Source organism: Equus quagga, chromosome 14, assembly GCF_021613505.1.
Source record: "Equus quagga isolate Etosha38 chromosome 14, UCLA_HA_Equagga_1.0, whole genome shotgun sequence".
Classification (NCBI taxonomy): domain Eukaryota; kingdom Metazoa; phylum Chordata; class Mammalia; order Perissodactyla; family Equidae; genus Equus; species Equus quagga.
Genome location: NC_060280.1, coordinates 96,434,759 through 96,458,173, shown reverse-complemented (window position 1 = coordinate 96,458,173; position 23,415 = coordinate 96,434,759). Strand labels below are relative to the sequence as shown.

At 61.9% G+C, this 23,415-nt stretch overlaps 1 protein-coding gene across 17 annotated transcripts in view; it reads right to left on the bottom strand.

Annotated features, from left to right (window-relative positions):
- Positions 1–23,415, bottom strand: part of TCF3 (transcription factor 3) — a 35,175-nt gene that overhangs the window by 9,963 nt on the left and 1,797 nt on the right. For 13 of the 17 annotated variants that reach the window (XM_046637688.1, XM_046637690.1, XM_046637696.1 and 10 more), the window contains exons 1-10: positions 22,987–23,391; positions 19,471–19,543; positions 6,516–6,589; positions 6,239–6,317; positions 4,177–4,244; positions 2,960–3,092; positions 2,147–2,196; positions 833–935; positions 590–759; positions 332–464 (exon numbers count right to left, since the gene is read on the bottom strand). In XM_046637688.1, the coding sequence (XP_046493644.1) occupies positions 332–464; positions 590–759; positions 833–935; positions 2,147–2,196; positions 2,960–3,092; positions 4,177–4,244; positions 6,239–6,317; positions 6,516–6,589; positions 19,471–19,543; positions 22,987–23,058 (955 nt within the window). In that variant the 5' untranslated portion in view covers positions 23,059–23,391. Of the gene's footprint in view, positions 1–331; positions 465–589; positions 760–832; positions 936–2,146; positions 2,197–2,959; positions 3,093–4,176; positions 4,245–6,238; positions 6,318–6,515; positions 6,590–19,470; positions 19,544–22,986; positions 23,392–23,415 lie in introns of those variants that run through there. The other 4 variants (XM_046637691.1, XM_046637692.1, XM_046637703.1 and 1 more) reach the window with 2 other exon arrangements.

Here is a 23,415-nt window from a genome sequence, read left to right as displayed (position 1 = left end):
CCGGCTGCCCCCCACACACGCCCCCAATTTTGCTCTGGTTGCTGCCTGACGTCCCACCACCTGCCTCCATTGAGGCCACGCTGTGAGGCCCTGAGTGATCGAGTCCCGTCTCTGGGCCTCAGTTTCTCCAGATGTAAAATGGGGACACTCTCCTCAAAGAGCTGCTTCCAGGTTTCTGGAAGGGGGTCCGAGGAGCCGGAGCACGTGTGCGGGTGTGAGTAACAGGGTAGCTCCCGGCCACCCCCCACCCCCTGCCGCCACTAAACACTTCTGCGCCCGCCCTAGTCTCCAGCTCGGAGGGTGGGATCGGGGTGGGGTGGAGGGGGCATACCCATGAGGCTGTCAGCCCCACTGACGGGGGGTGTGTGGCTGGAAACGCTGCCATAGGCAGCCGTGGGGGCCGAGGAGAAAGTGGACACAGCCGGGAGCCCGCCATTCACCTCCGCTCCGTGCAGCTGGTAGCCCTGTGAGCGAACAGGGCGGGAGGGCGTCAGACGTGGTGGGAGGGCATCAGAGGGGGCGGGAGGGCACCAGAGGGGGTGGGAGGGCATCAGACGGGGCCGCCCTCACCCCGTGCCCCAGAGCTTACCAGGCGCTCGTGCTGGTGCAGGCCGCCAAACCCGCCGCTGCCAGTGCCGCCCACAGAGCCGCCCCCGCCCGGCGGGAGGGGCAGGGGGGACGAGCTGCCGCTCAGCATGGGCCCGAAGCCGGCCTGGCCGGGGGCGCTCCAGAGCTCGGCCGAGGGGTGCAGGCTGCCATCTGCGGAGAGGGGAACGGTGAGGGGCGAGGGGGCCCAGGCCCTGCCCCGCCGTCCCGGGCGAGCCCCACGCACCTGCCACATAGAAGGGGGCAGGGTAGGCGCTGCCGGGGGTCTTGGCGGACGGGTAGGCGGTGGCGTCCCTGCCGTAGTCGTCACCTGAGCTGGGGGGGTACACCTGCAGGCAGGCGAGCACGGTCAGGTGGGAGAGGCCCCTGCCCCGGCCTTGCCCTCCGCCTGGGCAGTTGTCCACCCACCTCCCCGTCTCCCCGTGGTGTGCCAATGTTTCCCCCAAGACAGCCCCTTGTCAGCGTTCGATGCCCTGGGGGCACTGCCATCTCCTTCCACTCTTCTTTCCCACCCTCAACCCCGGCCTTCGTGGACTGGAGGCCCTGCCCAGGACACCTTTTCCCTCCTTAATCCAGCAAACGCCTACTGACTTGTCAAAGCCCAGCTGGGAAACCCCCAGCTCTAGAACCTCCCGGGGCCCCAGCCCGGGTCACACAAGACCCTGGGGCCTCAGAGGCCAGGCCCTGGGTTGATACTGCGGCCTGACCGCCCCAGGACAGTGGGATGGATGGGGTTCCAACATCAGTACTGACTCTGATAGACTGGTGCTGCCTGGAACCGCGGCCGGGCCCAGCGGGAAAATGCTGGGGTCGACTGGTGGCGCCTGCCCTGGCCGTGGGGAGAAGGCAGGGCACACGTGCCGAGGGCAGGGGTACCAGGAAACCAGCGTGGGGGCAGGGGTGTGAAAAACAGGGATCCACGATACAGTCCTGTCTTAGAACAGCCTGCACCTGACTGCGCCTCCTAGCAGCACGGCAGCCTCTGCGGCAAACCCTGAGCCTGGGGCCAGCGCGGGGCCAGACAGAGAGGCCGGGGGCGGCCCTGCTGGGGAACCAGCAAACTGCCTTCCTCCCGATGTGAGGACGTCGAGGGAGCCCACCCTGCAGGCCGCTGAGGGCCCTGCGCCGTCTGTGCACCTGGCACCCCGCCAACCGCCAGGCAGCGGGGCGGGGACTCAGGGTGGCACGACCAGGGCGGACAGGGCAGGGCCCTTCTGAACCGGCCCCCGGGACCCCCATCCACGCCCTTTCCAAGGCCTCGGACACAAGAAATGCTCTTCTCCTAAAGCGACAGGCATCCAGGATAGACCCCAGGAATAAGCCCCACCCCTCAGAGGTCGGGCTGTGGCCTTGGGGCCCAGTCCAGCCGAGCCCATGGGGTTCGGGGTCAGAACCCACAAGGAGCCCGCCCACATGCAGACCCACACATGTGGCCAGTGTCCCACTGACGTGCTGGGTGGCCTTGGGTGGGGAGGGCCCTTGAGCCTGGGGACAGGACAGGCGCTGGCCTGTGGGGTGCCCACCCCGTCCCCCGACTCACCGAGGACGGGAGGCCCGGCGGCACCTTTCGGACTTTCTTGGGCTGCGAGTCTGTCAGAGCGAGAGCAGAGAGCACCACGTCTGGCCTGGTTCCTGCCCCGGCTGCCAGGGGTGTGGGGGGCCCTCCACAGCCCCGGGGACGTGCCTGTCATGGGGGGGTGGCCAGGTGACAGCCCCACCCTGCACCTTGGAGAAGGACCCTGGGACTCTCCTTTGGACAGAATCACTGACCCGTGACCCAGCAGCCCGGCTCTGAGGGTGTGCGGGCACCCCAGGCAGGGTACGAGGACTCAGAATGGAGCCGCCCACCCCGGCTCCCTGGACGGTGGTCCTCGCTGTGCAGACCCCCACTAGCTGACAGCTGGGGCCCCGACCCCTTCTCCCTGGGTTTTGCGCATGCGCCCAGCTGGGGTGGGACCAGCCTACGCGCAGCCTTCAGACGCCAGCTCAGGCTGGAGGCCAGGATCCCTTCTCTAAGATCTGGGGGTGACTTGCTGTCTAAAGTGGTGCCAGGCACAGAGCTCAGATGCTGGCCGTGAAGGGTGAGCTCACAGAGACAACACGCGTGTGCAGAGCTTCCTGCAGCCTGTGGGACGGGGACTGACAGCGCGGAGGTGTCCTCAGACACAGACGAGGTCGGGCACCAACGGCCCGCGAGAACCCATGCGGGACCCCCTGCTGCAGTGTCCTCCCCGGAGCGGACAGCAGTGTCCACGGCTGCTGCCCAGTGACTAATGGCTCCGCTTGCACTCACTCCTCGCCCGGGTCCCCCGCCATCTCCCCAGCGTCCCCCGGCCCCGGCTGCCCCACTCACCAAGGCCACCATCCGCGGCTCTCCGCCGAGTGTGCCCGGGGTAGGAGGAGTAATACTGGGAGGCGCCCTTGATGCCCGAGGGTGACAGCGGCCCGGGGCTGCTGAGGGCCAGCTCGCCGGGCAGGAAGCCGGCCTAGGAGGAGAGGGAGGCGTCAGGAGGCCGGGCTGCCATCCAGCCCCAGACAATTTCGGTTAAAGAAACACCTCATGCAAAAGGAGGCCGCAGGGACCATGTGGGGTGACAGTGGCCCTCGCGGGAGCCCCTCTGCCCTCTGGGGCTGCGTCTCTGCAGACAGCATCATGGCCACACTGCTGCTGTCACAAAGGGGAGAGAAGCAGCGGGCTCGGGCACACCGGGGTCAAGAACTGCCTGGGGCAGCGTGAGATGGGCTTTCCGCCCTCAGGACCAGGCGGGTCCAGCCCTGGCGCTGCCGTTCCCGACCCCCATCTCCCGTCTGTATGCCCATGGCTCAAGGACGGACAGGGCCCTGTGAGTTCCGCCCGTGGCCCAGGGCCTGGTACCCAGCTGGGGCCCAATAGCTGCGTCTGCTGCTGCCCTGGCTTGGGCACAGCGTGCACACAGGCGGCGCCACCTGGGACAAGGCCTAGCGCACCGCGAGACCTGGGGGCTGCAGGTGGGGACACGAGGGAAGGCCTCGGGCATCAGGGGAAAGGCCCAGGGAGTGACCAGGACAAGAGGCCATGCTGGGACCGCGGTGGCCACCACCACTCCTGTCGGCCACACAGGGGGCCGTGGTGCGAGTCCTGCCCGGGATGGCAGCCTGTGGGGCGAGCTCCCTGGGAGGGCAGGCAGCTGCCGGGATGGCCTCAGTTTCCCCATGTGCCACTTGGGGGTGGGCGGGCGTCTCTTGGAGCCCCTCCAGCTGCGCACGGCGGCCCCAGGTATTCCCCACCTCTTGCTTCCTCCCTGTCCACACCCAGAGGGCCCGGCCTGGCTCACGGTCCAGCCCTATTTCAGCTGCTGCTGGAGAGTGACCAGCGCTGGGCCGACTAGAGAGCCTGCTGCAGGTCAAGGGGCGGGGGACAGACCGTGATGAGCTTGTTTAGAACTAAAACCTATGGGGGAGTATACAGGGGGAAGGGGTCAAGGCCCCCCAGGCTCCCCACCTGCGCCGCCCCCTCCATTCTCCGGGCTCCACAGACTGAGCACACCAACAGGCCCACCGCTGCCCCCGCCCCGCAGACGTGGGCCTCACCTGAGTCAAGCCACCAACACCCGCGTCTCTCCCGAAGGCGGTGTACGCGCTCCGCTCACCGCTCTTGCCTGGGAGGGAGGAAGGAGGATCACTGGGAGCTGACCCCAGGGATGGTGTGTCCCGAGGGGCTGACCCAGTGCAGGGAACATGCCCGTATACAGCAGGTGCTCCATAAGTGCACAACACCCAGAAAACCATGGTGGGAAGCTGGTCTCCCCATCAGCCTGGGGGACGCTGTCCCAAGATGACCCTCAGAGAACTCTGCAAACCCACGAGGGCCCCCTGACGTCACGTCCCGTCCCTGAGGGGCAAGAGCACTGAGTCGGGCCCCAGTGCCCTTCGCAAGCTTTGGTTTCCTCTGTTCAAGGTCTTGAGGTGCCACCTCCCCAGGGTGGGGGCTCCCAGGGGACAGACTGGGGTGCCTGGTGCCTGCACGGTTCAGCACCCAGGCTCCCGGTGCCACCCCCAGCTCCCAGCCAGTGCTTGGCTTGTGAACGAGCACGTGACATCCCTGGGGAGATTGATTCAAGAAACCTGGGGAAAAGGGGCCTTTTCCCCGTGTGGACAGATGAGGCCTGGGGCTCTGAGGGTAACAGCCTGACCGAGAGAACAGCTGGTGTGGGTGGACTCCCAGGGCTGCACGGATGCCTGGATGCAGCCTTGCCTGAAGCAGGTCCCTGGATCAATCAGGACCTGAGCCATTTAAGTCTGTTTCTGGCTTAGGCTGGGCACTAACGTGGACTGCAGGTGGACCATGACCAGCCCTGCTGTGAGCAAGGAACGAGAACACTCTGCCAACTGATTTGAACTATTCTCAAACTAATGGGGAAAAAACCTGTAATTTACTTTAGAAGGATGATAATTCTGACCAGACTCCTGGAGCAAATGCTGCTGGGGATGGGGAAGAGGCGCCCACTGGCCTGACCTCCGTGACCCCTCGGAGCAGGTGGCACTGGGCCCGTTTAGGGATGAACAAACAGAGGCCCGGAGGCCAGGGGGCGTCCAGCCAGTGAACGGCCAGCAGGCCAGCAAGTGAACGGAGGCGACGCCCACACCTCCTCCCTCCCGGGGCGGCATGGGCACGGCGCCGACGGGGCAGTGGCTCCCTGCGAGACGGGGCTACTGTGCATACAGCAGGCACCAAAAAGGGGTCTCCTGAGAGGAAGGATGAGGGGTGCAGGGAGAGAATGCTGAGGCTCTAGAAGGGGAGCTGTGCGCATACAGCAGGCGCCCAATCCATGCACCAGGGCCACACACCAGGGCGTGAGGGCAGGATGAGGACCCTCCTCAAGGAATAAACCGCCAGACGGGGCTGGGGCCACACAGGGACAGGCCAGGCCCATCCTGGGGCACAGGGCACTCGCCTACCCGCTGGCTGCCGGGCTCAGCCTGGGCTCCCCGCACCCACCCCAGATTGCTCGGCTTCAGGGCCGGGTGGCGGCCTGGGACACAGCTGGGCCCTGTGCACCCTGCCGGCCAGGCCACCGTGGGAACTGCCCGCGTCAGGAAGAGGCAGGAGGAAGGAACAGTGAGGGGAACCTGTGCCGCGGCAGGTGCAGGGCCACCCCGGGCCACACGGCTCCGAGCGCGTCCAGTCCCGTGCCCGGCAGGCACCGTCCCCTCGGGGTCCGGGGCAAAGGCCGGCCCCAGAGTCCTCCAGACCCCGTGTCCCTGTCAGTGAGTCCCGCCAAGGGTCCACAGGTGGCCCGTCCACTCCCCTGGGTTCCACTGAACCCCCAATGTGCTGCGGCCTAGGGACCGCCACCGACGACGTGGCTGTGAAGCGGCTCCCGCCGACTCCTGGTGGACGGGCCTGAGCCCCCCGTTTACAACCCCAGCGCCAAGGCCCGGCCGCTCCCAACCCCGGAGCCGCTGTGGTCACCCAGTGGGGGGACGGCACAGGCAACAGCCGGTTGGGCCCCAACATCAGAGCCTGGACTCCTGCGCGTCCCCGCTGGCCAGGTCTGTCTGCCGTCGGCGGGCCTGCACGCACCGGGGGGGTCCTGCGCGTCCACCGCACCCTCCATGTGCCCAGGGTCGGGCGCACCCCGGAGACACTCACCTCCGAGCCCAGGGCCCAGGAATGTGGACGAAGAGAGGCCTCCAGGGGGCTCGCCGAAGGGGGCGCCCTCGCTGTAGGTCTGTGGAGAGATGAGAGTGAGGGGCGCTGGGCACCCACTCCGCGGCCAGGGGGCAGCACATGAACCCGCGTCCCTCAGCCCGGAGCCCCACAGCCCAGGCCGGCGTCTGCCCTCCCCACTCTGAGCCTCGGTTTCCCCTTTTGCCCCACCCCCATGAAGAAGGAAGACCCGCGTCCTGGCCCCGCAGCAGCTCCTCACCCGGCCGGGGTCGAAGGAGGACGCGCTCTGGTCGCTGGAGCCCCAGGAGCCCGAGCCGGGCCGGTCCTCGAGGCCTGTGGGGCAGGAAGAGAGAGAGAAGGTCAGCCCCGCCCTGCCCAGCTCCGAAGCCAGCTTCGGTCTCCATCACCTCGCTCGACTCGGCAGCCTTCTCGGGCCCTCCCTGATCCAGCCCGGCCCTCGAGTCTGTCCGGCGTCCCCCAGCCATGGCGCTGCCCATACTGACACCACCGCCACCGGCAAGCACCGCAGACACCCTGGCCCTGAGCACGCCTCTAGCTCCGCAGCTCTAAAACTGATTCCATCAGCTACCTCTGCTGGCAAACTCCTAGCCATCCATCAAAGCCCCAGGCCCCACCCCCGCAGTGACCAGGCGGAGGGGGCTGGGGCAACTGTGTCAGGCTCAGTCTCTCCTGATCCCATGATACAGGCCCACGAGGGCACTGGCAAATGGGTGCTCAGCGATGAGTCTCCCCCCTCCCATCACTGCTAATTCGGGGCGTGGGGCCATCCCTTTGTTGAAGCAGCAGCGGCAGCTGCCACTCAGTACCCGCCAGGCCACAGGCTGGCGGCCCCTCTAGCTGGAACTGAACCCGTCACCCAGCAGGGGCAGTCAGAGGCCCGAGGCGCAGCGGGTGTTAACCAGTGAGCTAAGAGGACCCGGGTGGGGTCCTTATCTCCCCACACACTGTCCCAGGCCCCGCCCAGGATCCCTCCTAGGCCCTTCCTGGGCTGGGGGCATTTCTGACTCCATCTGTGGGGGGCTGAGGGGCACAGAGCACACGGCCTGGACCAGCAGAAGGGGAGCAGCCCCGGGACCCTCCCTCTCTGTGCCTCAGTTTCCCTCCTCTGTAAATGGGATTACAGACAGACTCTACTTTGCAGAACCGGGGTGTCCACGGCCACTCTGAGTCTGAAGGCCCCCCAAGCCAGGCTGGGGCGGTAGAGACGGGGATGGGTGCAGCCCAGCCATCTCTACAGGCAGGCCCCACCTTCCAACCCCACGCGCCCCAGCCAGACCCTTCACTCGCCCTCCTGCCTCCCCTGCTCATCTGTACCAGAAACTTCTTTCCAATTACATCCTTCTATTTCGGGGCCTTTGTGTTAATCGTTCCCCCAGGAGAATCGGTGTTTAATTGCTGTCTAATTTACATAATTATGCATATCAATCTCCCTGCCAAATGAATATTCATATCTCATTTAGATTTTGTTTTCTAATCAAAAATTTCCAATGTGATTATGGTGGGGGACTGGGGCGCTGCCTCGGCGGGTGGGGGCCAGGCAGGGGGCTCCCGCGGTCTCCGGGAATCCATCCGGCATCTGCCCCCAGGTTTGGGGTGCTGCACCCAAAGCCCTGGCCCCACTGGGGCTCTGGGAGGAGAGCGGCTGCTGAGGCAGGGGTGACCCTGGGCAAAGCACCAGCACCTCGTGAGCCTCAGTTTCCCTCTACATCCACTTGCCTGTCCTCCCCTCCCCCTCTGGAGCGGCCCCCACCTGAGATGAGCTTGTCCCTGCTCAGGGCGCCCCCACACCCCAAGTGGGCACCCACAGCGTGGCCCCAGAGGCGCCGGGACCCCGTAAGAGTGAGCAGGGAGGCCACGTCCCAAGGCCAGAGCCGGGCACCTCTCGGGGAGAGCTGTTCCCACACCCACAGCCCCCCAAGGCCCGGGGACTCCCCCCAAGCACGGGCCCCGGGAGCTCCTGGCCACCGAGCCCTCTCTGCCCTTTCTGGAAACCCCCTCGCTCAGCCCCGGTCACCCCCTTCCAGAAATGAGAGAAATAGGGCCGGCCCCTCGCCTGACTTCCATTAATACTGTTATTAACCCCCTCACCGATTAATTATGCATTTTAATAAGCCTGTCATGAATATTCATAGCATACCCTTGTTCGTGTTCTAATTAAAACGCACTAATAAAATAAGACGTTGCCGTCAGACAGTAATTTTCTGATGATTTTTTTTCTTTTTAAACGCTGGAGGTGAACTGCTGGCAGGACGGCGCCTGGAAAGATCTCTGGGCTCAGACCCAGCCCGGCTGGCCCGGGAGCCGCGGCCAGAGCGGGGGGCGCCTGGGGCCCTGGGGGCCGGAGCCCAGGCTGCTGCAGGGATGACCAGGAACGCCCAGAGCGGGGGGGGGGGGGGGGGGGCGCATTTGTCTCCCAACAAACCCTGCTCCCGGCTGGGCCACCCCCTCGCCGTGTCACGGAGGGCTGGCCCCCGTCTGATCAAACAGGGAGTGGGCTCGGCAGCTGCGCAGCAGACATGTGTTGGGACCGAGTGGCCTGTGTCCTGGGCCGGACTCCTCTGCGCAGGGCTGGCCCAGTCAGGCCCCTGGCTGCTCCAGTAAATGCAGTTTTATGCGCACGCACCCTTTTTCCCGTCCCGTCCTGTCCACCCCCGTCCACGGTGGCTTCTGCTGCAGCGGTGGACAGGTCAGCCGCCACAGAGACCGGCCGGCCCCTCATGGAGAAGGTCGGCCGACCTGGGACAGAAGACAAGTCCCCGAGCCGGTCCCTCTGCATAGAGAAGCCAGCCTCCCGGACAGGAGCGGGGCTATGGGGCGGGATGGGTACAATGCAGGTGGGCATGGGGCCCCCCGCACAGCCCTGGCCGCCGTCCTCCCAAGACCCACAGGCACAACCAGGGGGTCGTCAGCCTGGCCTGCAGCCCAGCTCTGTAAGCGCCCCCCACCCAGGAGCCCAGGCTGCAGCAGGGAGCGACCCCCTCTCCTTCCCTCCCTCCCTCGGCCTGCCCCAGGGGGCCCTCCGTGCAGGGGTCAGGCCACGCCCCTCCAGCACTGTCCTCCCAGGATTCCTGGGGACACTCCACCCCAGGCAGCCGGATGGAGGTTCCAGAAGCAAAACCCAGCTCTGCTCGCTCCCTCTCAGCCCTGCCATGGCTCCCTACCGCCCTCACGGCAGAGACCAGACTCCTGTCCCCAGCATGTGAGGAGACCCTGGCCCCCACCCCCAGCAGGGGTCCCCACACCTGCTCACCCTTCCTCCCCTTCAGGGAAGTCACCTCATTGATCCCCTCTCAGCCTGGGGCCCTCTGTGCAACCCCAGCGTTGCCTGCACTGGACTGGCCCCCCCAACCAGCCTCCACAACCTTTCTTTTCCATTTCTTCATGGCGCCCACAAATAATGTAACGTGTCTCCAACGGGACTTCCCGCAGCAGTCACCAAGTTCTCCGCCTGTGCTGTCCACGGTGGCGGCCAAGTGCGTGTCTGAACCGTGGCCAGTGCAACCAACAGACAGATCCCGCAGTTCTCCGTGGCCGTGAGCACCCTGAGTGGAGTGAGACGGCTTGTGCCTGCTGCTCGGGCGGCGTGGCCCCCGAGACAAAGATCAAAACAACGACGACAACAACAGTGACAGTAAAAATCACCACCACGCACCACAACCTCACTGGGGGGATGCGCACCCGGACACCCCAAGAACGACTCTCCACTTTCTCTCTTCCTGCAGTTTTCCCCGTGCTGCTGAGACCCTGAGCCTGTCCGTCCCCCACCAGCTTTTCTCGCATAATCAAAGGACAAGACACCAGCCGGTGGCCTCTCCAGCTGCCCTGTGCCCTGCGGCGTCACGGTGGGGCGAGGGAGACAGGGGGTTGAATTTGGGGGGCAGCCCTTCCTCGGGGGCCTGTGGGCTCCCACAAGCTGGGGGGGGCTCACTTCTCATGATTTCTGTTTTGGGCAACTTTCTCATTTTCCTGTCCTTTCCGACTTGGAGGAGAGCCGCGGGGGAGGCCGCCTCCCAGCACCGCCCTCCGCGTTCATACGCAAAGTGCTTGTTTTTCATTCTGCGGGGTTTTAAATTTTAATAAGATTTCCAGGGCCGGCGTCCGAGGCCTGCCCAGCGCCCCCTGAGTTCTATAAAGGATCGAGAAGGTGGGAGAGCATCGCCCCCACCCCGACTCCAGGCGGGAGGGCGGCCGGGGAGGATCTGCCCTGGAAGGGGGGGCGGGAAAGCAGGGGGCCGCCACCCCCTACCCTTCCTAAGACTATGGGGTCCCCCGGAGCCCCCAAAGCGGCAGTCCCCAGCCCTGGCAGAGCAGGAAGCCGTGTAGACAAAACAGGCGGCCTCATCCACCAGGAAGGGAGGCTTCGCTCCAGTCCCCCTCCCGAACCCCCAGCCCGGGGCTTTGCCGGTGGGCGGGGCCGGCCCTCAGACGGGGCCCACGAATATGGGGCAATTCTCGGAGTGGAAACTGCCCCCCACCCCCAAATTTAAGATCCGGGACCAGAGTGACAACAGAAAGACCCCTCCTGCTTCAGCCTGAGGGGGACCATGCGATCCTGAGCATGGGGACAGGAGAACCGCCCGACCCCAAGTCCGAGCTCAGAAAGCAGCCCGGCCGCCTCTGCGTGGAGACACACGGGGAGGCGGACGCAGACGCGGAAGACGGAGCGAGCCAAGGATTCGGGGTTTAACGGGGAAGCAAGCACGTCGGGGACAGCGGCCGCCCGCTGCCAAGGGCGCTGCAGAGCCCACGGGTTCTCTGTTCTAGAAGGAGGAGACCTCAGAGAGAGAAGTGACGGAGAGGTGACCGCAGCGGATCGCAGCCAAGTTTAAAGCAGGATGGACGACACGGAGGAGACGCTCGACGGGAGGAGGGCGCGTTCTGGAAACGCCCCAGACGCAGAGCAGAGGCAGGGATCTGAGACCTGACCCGAGCTGCCTGGGAGCCGGCCGTGCTCCGGAAGGAACGGGAGGGACACCCACCCAAACTGAGCCGCCACAGACGCCCAGGGCTCTCCCCCACCCCCGGGAAAAACGGAGGGAAAGCGAAGAAGGCGGGACAGACGCGTGTGCATTCGCTGGATGCCCAGGACGGACGGACAGACGAGGCCTCCCCAGGGGGAGCGGAGCTGGGAGGGGGGCAACTGGGGAATCCCCTCCCCAACCAGCCGTCCCTCCGCGGAGGGGAACCTGCCTGCGAAGGCCACCAACGTCCCCTGCTGGGAAAACCACCCCTGAAGAAACGCTCCAGACCCAGAGGGCGGGTTCCACAGCCGGTGCGGGTCAGGAGGACAAGCCGGGCGCCCGCTGTGGGGTCCCTGACTGGCTGCTCCCACCCCCACTTTGCAGATGAGGAAACTGAAGCAGAGGAAAGTAAGTTCCTCACTTGCTCTGAGCCTCCTAACCAGCAGAGTCTATACACAAGGACCCCTGCTTCCCAGCAGGATTCTGACTTGTGCAATTTGCAAATGAAGAGAAACAATGTTTCCAAAATGTGGCGATTTCTTTACACCAGACACCAAGGTGCTGGAGGAGAGCCTGGAAGGTGCCTTCCTCCTCCTCCATGCAGGAGAGGGAGCCGGGATTTCACCCCGGGGTTGCCAGAGTGAGAAAGGGGAGCTTTGAGCGTGTTCTTTAAAACCGTGAATGTGACCACCAGTCGAGCTGCAACCAGCACGACCTTCCAGACCCGAGTCAGGAGAATGTGCGCCCGACAGACGTGGCCGCAAGGAAGGAGGACGAAAGCAGAGAACCTGAAGCGAGGGCGTGGAAGCAAACGCCGAAAATATAAGGCCGCTGCGGACTTAATCTCTTGGAATCTAACACACAGCACCTGCAGCAAGTTCTGGAACAAGCAACTCAGGAGATGAAACACGGTCAGACGCACAAAGGTATACACCAAGTCACGCGGACGAGGAGCAGGGCTGGAATATTCACCGGCAAGTCTGAATTCAGGGATGAGCTTCTGCTGGAAGAGAGGGTGGGTCTGCGGGTGACAGGCTGGACCCACAAAGAAAATCCCGCCCTGACTTGAGTTGCTCGAGCTGATAACCTGGCGTTCAAATCCTCCGAGGCCGGAGAAACGCCCAGCGATGCATTAACCACAATGAGAATCTACATGTGGTCGAGCGGGAGACCAGAGCGCCCAGCTCTGCGTCCAACCATCCCTCATCCCTCGGGTACCATGGAGCGTGACAAAGGGGCCCCCATTTCTTCAAGGGCGGGAACGCCCAGCATCTTCCCAACAGCAGCTCGAGCCACGTCTGATCTCTGCATTGGTGGCCCAGCAATTCGCCAGGCCAGAGATCTCCCCAAGGACTGAACTCCAAAAAAAAAAAAAAATTTTTAGAAAGTATCTATAGAAAAATGAAAACATGGATCTGCAATGCCAACGGGCTATGGCTCGAGGCTGAAGCAGCCCTCAGAGGGACGGCGTAACGCTAGCCACTTGACGACTCGACCGACAGGAGAGAAGAGAATGGACAAAAGTGGCCATCGAAATTCAAAAGTAAAAAAAAAAAAAAAAACAACTTTGAAAAGAGGAGGAACTAAGACAGAAGTAGCACAGAGACAGTAGTCAATTGATAAACATCGATTCGACAACGAGGTGGATTCCCTGGAAGAAAAATCAATGCGACAGACAAAGCACGAGGCAGCTGCCCAAGGACAAAAGAACAAAAAGGAAAAATTAGTAAATTTGGGGACTGACACACGGACTGCACCCCCAGCCAAACAAGGACAGGATGCTTTACACGCTCCAAAAGAACGCAACATTAACCATCTTCAAACGTGTCGAAAAGGGGGCTCTTTCCCTAAGAAAATGCTACAATTGACAAGAGGCGTGCACCAAACCTCAGGAGGAGGATTTCGCCACAGAAACGAGGCAGCTCCTAAAGGAAGGGATGCGAACGGGTGGCAGGGCGGCTCCCCACGCGCCCGGGGACCAGGGTCCCAGGCAGAGACCGTTCCAGAGAAACTGGGTCAGAAACGCAGCCGGGGGCTGAGGGCAGCCCCCCGCCTGCCCCAACTTAGGAACACAGGCAAGACACGAACGAGGAGACGCAGGGGCCAGCAGGTTGGGTCCGTGCACCATGCCCGAAAGGAACGCGTGCGCTCGCTGCGGGTGGTCGTACAGGACCAGAAGGAAACGCCCTGAACACCATAAACACACACGGAAAGATCCGGAACCAACAGCCAGTGTCAGGGTTGGTCCTGCAGACAATGCGCCAGGCAGCACGCGCTGTGCGGTTCTAGAAGACCGGCGGGCGTGAGAAGGTAGAGATCCCCTGCCCCGGGACAGCTTGATGGTTCACCTGGGAGACCGAACCAGGGGGAAAACGCGAGTAACGAAGGATGTCAGGAGGCGACCAGGGAGAAAACGGGACGAGAAAGATCCCCGAACCACAGCACGGGAAATCCTCAAATACCTAGAAATAACCCTCACTGGAAAAGTACGTGAAGGAATTAAGACAAAACAGTATAAAATGACTAAGTGCCTTTTATCCCAATTTTCAAAGTTTAAAAGTAGTAAGAGTCAAAAAATAAAACTTAGTGGGGCCGGCCCGTGGCGTAGGGGTTAAGTTCAGAGGGCCTTGCTTTGGTGGCCTAGGTTTGCGGGTTTGGATCCTGGACGCAGACCTGCACCACTCGTCAGCCACGCTGTAGCAGTGTTCCACATACAAAACAGAGGAAGATTGGCACAGATCTTAGCTGGGGGCTAATCTTCCTCAGCGAAAAAACAAAAAGAAAGGAAGATGGGCACAGATGTTAGCTCAAGGTGAAATCTTCCTCAGCAAAAACAAAACAGATAAACAGAGAAAACATCAGGTTCTCACAACAGGAAAATACAGTACTATAGAGACAAACAGTTCTTCCCAAATTCACCTATGAATTTAACATAATATCCAAATTACAAAGGTTTTTTTTGGGGGGGAGATGTGGGAAGAAGAGACATAGCATAATGATTCTAATGGTCATAAAAAATAATCAGTGTGTCTGAAAACACGGGGGAAAAAAACGAAAAAGAACTGAGGTAGGACAATAAAAATACCATAAAACTACAATAATGAACACTGGGTAGCACTGAGATAGTAACAGATAAAAAGGTAGAAAAGTGAGATAAAAATTCACAGGTAATTGGCAATTTAGGAAATGCTTTGAAGCCCTTCAAAACCACCAATAAAGGTTTCCTTGAGTTTATTCTCTTGCTCTATAACTTCCTAACTTAAATGCTTAATCCCACTCTTTTCATTTTATCCGCTTCAATGAGAACATCAAAAGCTATGATTCCTCCCCAAGTACAGCTTTGGCTGCACCTCAGTCTCAACGTGTTTACATTACTGCTGATTTCTGTCTAGCCTGTCTTGGCTGTTTTGATTTCCCCTTTAACCCAACAGGCGGGTAAAAAGGAATTTTGGTATTTCCAAGTGGTTAGGTTTTTTTATTTCTTTCTCCTTTTTGGTTTTTTATTTCTAGTTTTGCTGCATTGTTCTCAGAGAATGTGGTTTATGCTTTAGTCAGTATTTTTTATGTTAGAGGTTTTTACTGTGCCCAGTATGGGGTCAGTTTTTATAAAAGGGGTGTGGTCTTTATTTATAGGGATTGGCCTTTAAAAAGACATACGCTTGGTAGATAAAGTGCTTCTAGGGGCCAGCCCGGTGGTGCAGCAGGTAAGTGTGCACGTTCCACTTCTCGGTGGCCCGGGGTTCGCCGGTTCGGATCCTGGGTGCGGACATGGCACTGCTTGTCAAGCCATGCTGGGGTAGGTGTCCCACATATAAAGTAGAGGAAGATGGGCATGGATGTTAGCTCAGGGCCAGTCTTCCTCAGCAAAAAAAAAAAAGAGGATTGGCAGCAGATATTAGCTCAGGGCTAATCTTCTTCTTCTTCAAAAAGTGCTTCTAACTGGAGATGTCCCTCAGAATGGCCCGGAAGCTCTGACAGGCCCCGTCTGAGCCTCTGCACCAGCAGCTCTGGGTGCAGGGCCCCAGGACGCGTGTTCTGAGCAGCCCCACGGGTGCACAGGGCCAGGAGCTGCTGTGTCAGCTCAAGCTTGATCACTTTGCTGTCAAGCTTCCCTCCCTCCCACTCACTTTTCACATCTCTGATCTGCCCAGGATGGCAAAAGCATACTTTTCTCTCCTCCAGCATCTTTCCCCATAGGTTCCTCAACCTGATACAATGAGGAGCAGGCACGTTCATGACCATCACATCAGCACTACAGAATGGACTGTGTCACCCAATTCCTAAAAATGTTCTCAAAATGGCACTAAGGCCAGAAAACCATAAATAAGAAGATAATGTAAAAACGATACCTGTAAACCACTGAGACAAACTAGACATCTCCACCAGCAGCAATGGTTACAAAGAGAGAATGAAGAAAAAAGGCTGCAATGTAGATGACAAAAAATTAACAACCTTCCTATATAGAGTTCTTGCAAATCAATAAAGCAGAGCAGGGATACAGGACACTATGGGAGGCAGGACTGGGTGGTCAGCTGGGATGGTTACAGCTTCTTCATTGGTAAAACATGGCTAATAACTATACCTATTTCCTCGACCTGTGAGGATGGAGGGCTCACGATCAATGATCCAAGCTTGGTGGCCGGCACACAGTGCTCCAGAAATAGTGATATAAGTCCTGGTTGATAAGCACTATCATCGCTGATGTTCAAAAGTTCATCGGGCGTTGATAAAAGGAACAAACTGGTGGTACAGCCCACAACTCAGATGGATCTCGAGAGAATGAGGCTCAGTGAAAAAGGCCCATCTCAGAAGGTTCCACACTGTGCGAGTCCACACTCAGAACACTATCGACACGACAGAACTGTGGGGTGGAGAACAGATCAGCGGTGGCCCTGGGTGTGGGGGGGCCCCGGGTGTGGCTATGGAGGGGGATGGTGTGCTGATTGGACGCCTCTTGCTCTGCATTGTGGCTATGGCCTAACGGCCCTACATGCGGCATGAAACACACACGCGCACACGCGCACGTAAACTGGTGAGATCTGAGCAAACTCAGGGGCTCTTCCTGATCTCCCGCCACAGATGTGAGGGATGTCGCCGCCGGGGGGGGCGGCGGGGGGGAGGTCAAGGGAGGGAGCGAGGGTCCTCCCTGGACACTTGGCTGCAACTTCCTGTGAATCTCTAGTTTCCAAAATTAAAAGCCAAAAACAAAAGTTGATCAACTCCAAAATAAGAAAGAAAAAGAGCACAAGACAGTGACGGGAGACTCGTCACGAAGGAACTCACGTGGCGGATGAGCTCCTGCAAAGACGGCCGCCCGTGAGCGGTGACATCAGCACCCTGGAAACGGCGGACCCCTTTCTGAGGCCCAGCGAACGGGAGGAAACTTAGGAAGAGCCGGCGCTGGCCAAGGCGATGGGACACCAGGGGACGTGCGCAGCGTGATCACACGTCCACGGCCAGCCGTCCTCCATCCAGAATCCACCCGGGAGGCCGGGATCGCAGGGTCCCCTGTGGAAACGACACAGCGGCCGCCTCCCCTGCCCTCAGTCTTTGTCCCAAGCGGGCGCCACGTCCACAACTGCACAAACCCAGAGAGCCGCGCGGACGGTAAAAATAGGAAGACGCTTCCTCTGCTGTGTCACTGAGTGCTTCCTGCCGTCCCTGGGGCCTCGGACCCGCCGGCTCTGGCCGCGGACGCGCTGTCATCGGGCCCGGGCCCCCTCCAAAGGGAGGGGGACACACTCGGCTCGTCTTAAACGTCCTCCAATCCGGATAAAAACCCGCACACCCGCCTGGCGCGGCCTCGACTCTCCGACACCATCAGAGGGAGCCAGGCGGCCCCCACACCCGTCCGCCTCCCGCTCCAGCCACTGTCGGGGACACCTCCAGGGCCGGGCGGCTGCTGACCTGCTGGCAGAAAGTGCCCTTTCGGGATGAATCTAGGAGCAACTGAGGACTCAGAGAAACCAAACTAAATAAGACGCCACGCCAGCACAGATGAGGAGGGTGACGGGAGCCCGTGCCGGGGACCCACAGGCATGTGGAAACTCCTGACAAACGGTGGTGGCCCCCCAGCCCCAGGCCGACACGGCCCGTCTGGAAGGACGGTGACCCACTGACGGAAGAAAGAAACTGAGGCTCGGCAAGGGGGTCTCCCCCGGTCCTGCCCTGCTGACGGACCACCCAACTGCGCCCCCCTCCCCGGGGGCTCTAGTCCCACTGGGAGGAGGCGGGGAACGAGCTCAGGGAGGGGAGACCCCCGTCCGACCCTCTGCTGACGGGCAGACGCCTGGCGAACAGACGAGCAAGCTGGGGCTCAGAGGAGCACTGTCACCTGATAACACAGTGTCACAGCCTGGTGGTGTTGGGGGGCAGTGACGAGGCCCTTCAGCTTGGGTCTTAGGGCCTCAGTCCTGTGCCCCCGCCCCAGGCTCAGGCTGGCGTCAACTGCTCGAACTGCACTGGTGGGGGGGGGGTCCCCAATCGCCTGTCCGGCGGGGGATGGTCTCAGGCTGGACCAACCATGCCACTTCCCATGAGGGTAAGAAAACTCAGCCTGACACGTCGGGGGAACAAGGCAAGACCCTAACTGTCCAACGGGGTCAGGGCAGGGCCAGAGAGCGAGCCGGGGCTGCAGATACAACAGGAAGTCAATCTGCAAATATTCACGGGGGTCTCACTCAGGCCAGGCGGGGAGCGGGGGGTCTCAGAGAAGAATTTTTCCCGGTGGCCGAGGGGCTCACAGGCCCCTGGCTTCCGCTCCTCGGGGCTGCTGGCCTTGTGAGTGGACACTGGACGAGGGAAGACGGCCTGGGGCAGAGGGGGAGAGGAGGGCATGCCTGTGTCACCTCCTCCAGGAAGCCCCCGGGGCCTGGCCCTCCGCCAGGCAGGGAAGTGGCAGCGCCCTGGCTCCCGGGGCAGCTTCCGAGGGTGGGGCATGGTGGCCTGCGGGGATTTCCACATCTCAGGAAGGACTCCAGCCAGTCCTGTGGCCACTTCCTCAGGCGGAGGGGAAGGCCAACGCAGGGCAGTGGGGCGGCAACACAACATCCCTCCCTTGGGGGCAGGGGGTGAGCGTGAACTGCCCCTCGAGACCCCCTCCTCCTCCAGCCGCAGCCCACTGGACACCCGGGTGGGATTCAGAGACAACTCCAAGATGGACCTTGGGTCCTGGATCCCCAAGACACATAAGGACACAGCTCGGACCCTGAGACCCCAGAAAAACACTAAAGTCCACACGTAGTGCCGGGAGGTACTCCCCAAACCCCACCGACGGTGCAAGTGGACCCCCCAACATGCACCTCCCCAACGGCACCTCTCTCTGCCTACCGCCCTTGACGGCTCTCACCTCCCTATGGGGAGAAGCCCAAGTCCTCCCTGTGGCCCACCAGGCCCCACACGACCTGTCCCATCCTCTCCGTCCCTCTGCTCCAGCCACACGGGCCTCCTCTCTGTTCCTCCAATATGCCAGCCCAGGCCTGCCCCAGGGCCTTTGCACAGGCTGTGCCCCCTGCCTTGATACCATCCCCATCAGGCCTCTGCGCCAACATCCCCTCCTCGGAGACAGTCCCCAAGGCCCTGGCTTTGTGACAGCCCCTCCCTGCCACTCTGCTGCCTGACTCCCACTATATGCTGCTTCAGGCCGTGCTGTCTGTCCTCCCCCTGCCTTGTCGGCGGCATTCAGTGCTGGCCAGGGTGACCAACCAGTCCGGGTGTGCCCGGGATGTTCCCAATTTGAGCTCAAAGTCCCAGGAACCCCCTGGGTCCCAGGCAACAGGGACAGTTGGTCACCCCAGCACAGGGTACATAGACAGTAAGCAACTAACACACACTTGGACGAAAACAGCCAGGAGCTGGGTGGGATTTGGTGAGGGCTGGGGTTCCACGTCACGCCCCTTCTGTGCCTTGGTTTCCCCAGGGCGGATGGACTAGAGACTCAGGACCCCACCTGGGCTAGGGGGACCTCGGAGGCTCAAGTTGCTGCTTCACATGGCCCCCCTGTAAGTAACACAGACACCCCCACACACACACCAGGGCCCAGGCCTCGCCCCCCCCACCCTACCTGTAGGCCTGGGCGCGCCCCCAAACACCTCCTCCCCGGGTGCCCCGTCCACGAGCCTGGGTCCGGCTGTCAGCCCCGCCCTGGGCTCAGGCCGCGCTGTCCCCGCCCCGGCCCCTCTGCACCGCCCATCTCTTCCCACAAACACGCAGCCCAGAGACAGCGGGTCCTACCTGAGCTTCCAAACTGGGCGCCGGCCAGGGAGGCGGGCCGGCCCTTCCCGTTGGCCACCGGCAGGGGGAACATCTGCAGGGGAGGGAGAGAGACGTGAGTGGGGCAGAGCCTGGGGACGGGGCTCCGCCTGGAGGAGACCCCACAGGTGGAAACAGGCAGCACACGGCCCGGCCGCACGCGCCTGCGCAGAAGGCTCCCCCTGGCCGCCCCCCAGCAGCATCCCGGGAGATACAAACGGGGCTGTTTGCACAGTTTCCAGCAGAGGAGAGTAACCTGTTAGGCACTTGATACAATGTATCTGCTCTCTCAACCGATACAAAGTTCCCAAGTTGCAACTTAGGGAAGGGAGATCACTGCTGCTCAGCAGGGGGACCAGCAAGGACCACTGGAAGCTCCAGCCCCCTGCACGACGCACGCCACCTTTCCCAGCAAGCCCAGCATCACCCCCTCGTGTGCCCCTGACCTTAAGTGGAAGGAATGGGGGGGACAGCCAGGCCCCGACACTGGGACAGGGAGACTGACCCGGGGCGAGCGACCCCCGCGGCCCCCCCAGCCCCATGCTCTGTGCTCAGCAGCTGCCAGAGCAGCTCCCGTGGCACCCCACAGCTTGCTGTCAGAAGGGGAAACAGGCTCAGACGCAGGACACTGGAGAGACAAGAAAAAGGCTGCCACCCCCACGGTTGATTCGGTGGATCTCCGGGGCCTGATGTGGGACGGCCACACCCCACTCTCCCTCCCTGCCCTGGCTCACCCCAACCCAGAGCGCTAAGTCCCTAAAGATTAACCAGCTTAGCAGCATTAACCAGGAAAACCCAACACCAACAAACTCTTTTGCCACAGAAAAAACAAAACACGGCCGCGCCCTGCCCCGAGGGTCTGGGTTTTACAGATCCCTTTTGGGGTTCAGGTAATTCAAATTGGCCAGAATCGAGGTCAAGGGCTTGTTGGGGAGCAGCTCAAGGCCCCCCAAAACCTTCCTTGGCCAGCCAGGAGGTGGGGGTGCAGTGCCTGGGGGCGTGACTCCCGTGGTGGCACCACGAGCCCTGGGAGGGGCCCAGAAAGTGGGGTCCTGTCCCCCATGCCCCATTCTATAGAAGGGGAAACTGAGGCCACACGCCACCTGGCCCTGGCAGGACTAAGAGCAGAGACTCATGGGAAGTGTGGGGCCCGGGCGGGTTTTCACAGATCTGTGCCCCACCTCAGGGGCGTGCCCACTCAACTGGTCCAGCCTCCCCAGGGCCCTGTCCTCCAGGATGGCTCCTCCCCCCCTGGGGAAACTGAGGCCTGGGGGGAGGGGCTGGCCTGAGCCAGGACCAGAACCAACGGGACCTGAGGCCTGGGGGTCAGCAGCCAAGCCCCTGGGTGTGTGGGGGCTCCACCCCACCTCTCTGTTTCGTCTTCTAGGGTGCCAGAGGCTCTGCTGACGTGGCACTTGTGACACGGGGCACTGGGCCGTGTCCTGTGGGCGCCACAGGCCTCATGACGAGCCCAGACCAGGCCCTGAACCCCTCGGAGCCTCAGTTTCCTTTTCTGTGAAACGGGCTCAGGACTCAGGCCACGTGGGACATCCTGAAACCCAAACGCACGTGGGCGTCTTGGGCACGGTTCAGAGGGGCGGCCTGGGCTGGCGGGGTCACCCAGCCGGGTCACAGGGCGAGCATCTGCCAGCGGCACCCCTCCCACCCACCCCTCAAGCCCTGCCCCAGGCTGGGGACCCCTCAGGCCCACATCTGACCTCTTTCTGACCCCCTCCAAGACAGGAAGGCCAGGTCAGGGCAGACGGGGGTCTGACAGCGTGGTTTGATTTTCTCTCTGTATTTTGATGTGAACCTCACCCAAGAAAGCGGCTGCCCTTTAAAATCTTTGGTTGCGGTCTAAAAACGAGTTGTTTTAAAGAAATACATTAACTCAGTTTCTCCGGGGCGGGTGGGAGGGCAGCTACGGGAGGGGACGACAGCTGTAACGGGGGGGCTGCCTCCACGCCCGCCGCTCGGCCAGGGCATTCTCCGGGACGAATGGAAACCCAGCCCTGGCCTTTCTCCCACGGGACACCGGGCACCTCAGCCCTCTCGGCCTCACTTTCCTCATCTGGAAACCGGGTGCCTGGTGCTGAGCTGGGGGGAGGACACGTTGGGACCCTCCGGCGAAGGGGCCAGGTCGGGGCCCGTGCGGCCGCCCCCCCGCCCCCCAGTCGCTCCGTTCCGGCCCAGTGATCTATGACTTGTCAGTTTAACAAAAAAACAAGCGAGCTGCACCCCTGATTACTCAGCCGAGGAGGCAAAAATAAGACGGGGCTTAAAAATACCGGCGTGGCCCTTCCGGAGCGGTGGCCCCCAGTCCCGTGGGCTCTGCTTTTCCGCAGGGCGGCTGACGTCGTTTCGGTTTAGGGACTTTTGTTTTCGACAGACCTCGGCGGCCTGGGCCCCGGACGGGTGGAGGGTTAAATTCAGACCGAAAACTCCCTCCCCGGTCCTGTTTCAAGCCCGAACGGTGCTCGCTGGGGGAGGGGAGGCGGCAGGATTTAGGGAACTGGCCGTACCCAGGTTCCTGGGTTTGCCAGGAAACACCAACCACTCCCTCCCCCAACACCCATGACAGGTGGCCCACTGCATAGACAGGCAAGTCGAGGCCCTGGTCCTCCAAGATGCACCCCAGCTCCCGACATGCAAGGGGAGCTCCGGTTCCAGCCTCGCCAGGGCTGCTGTGTGACCTTTGGAAGGCAGCAACCCTCTCTGAACCTCCATCTGCCCGGCTGGGAAACAGGCCGTTCTGGCGTGGATCAAACTGCCTGAGACATGTGAAGAACCTCTCACTCTCACCAGGGCCCGCCCCCTCCCCAACAGGAAAGCTTCCTCTGGGCCAGCACTGCCCAGATGCCCATCCACATCTCCTGCGGTCTCCTCCCGTTCCCTGCGCCCCAAGCTCCTGGCGACACACCACGCTGGCCACCGCGTGACTTGATAATTGAGTCTGCCGGCTCACCAAGGGTCCCTGCTCCCTGCACAGGCCAGCCAGGCACCGGACACTCCTTTTTTCTTTTTTTGCACACACATGGAGTGAATAACCCTGATCACACCCATTCTGCAGATCACAAATGCCAAGGCCACCACCCCCCCAGAGCCAAGCAAGAGCCTCAGGGCCGAGCCTCCCCATGGAGGTGTTGGAGGCTCTGGGCAGCCCCTCCCTCTCTCTGGGCCTCAGTTTCCCCATCTGTAAAGTGGTGGACTAGCCCCAAGCTGTGCCTGGGCAAACACCTGGGGTGACAGGTGCCTCTGGAAGCTGGAGAGGGCCTGGCTGCTGCTCACTGCTGTGGGGGTGCCAACCTACCCGTCGCAGTGCACCCCAACTCCCCCGGCCCCAGCCAGAGGCCCTTCCATCCAAACCAGCTTAAGGCCGGGCTGTCGGGGGGGTTTTCTGCAGATGCTTCTTTCCCAGGAAGCCCGGGGTGTCCAAGAGGTGGCCGGAGGCCTGGGCTGCAGTGGGGAGGAGCCCGGGAGAATGGGATCGAGGCTCACCATGCTGAAGTCCAGGAGATCGCTGAGCTCCTTGTCCGTGCCCACGGGCGCCATCCTCTGCGGCTGGCTCATTCTCTGACGGTGACAGCGGGCGCAGGGGCCAGGGTGGGCACCTCAGGCCTGGAGACTGCCCTGCGTGGTGGAGAAGGGAGGTGCCAGGACAGACACACACAGACAAACAGGGAGAGGAGAGAAAGGGTGAGCGACTGAGGCCGGGGTGGCCAGATGGGGAGGGGAGAGCTGCTTAAAGGCCCCTCTGACCACCCAGAGGATCTGGGTCTCCCCACAGTGAGTCCCTTCCTGACACTAGGGGTGGGGGCAGGGCAGCCAGGATCCAGGGGTCTGGGCCCCTGGAGACCCCTCCCCAGAGCCCGCGGGGAGTTTGAACAATGAGGGGGGCGGGGGGGGGGGGGGGGGGGGGGGGGGGGG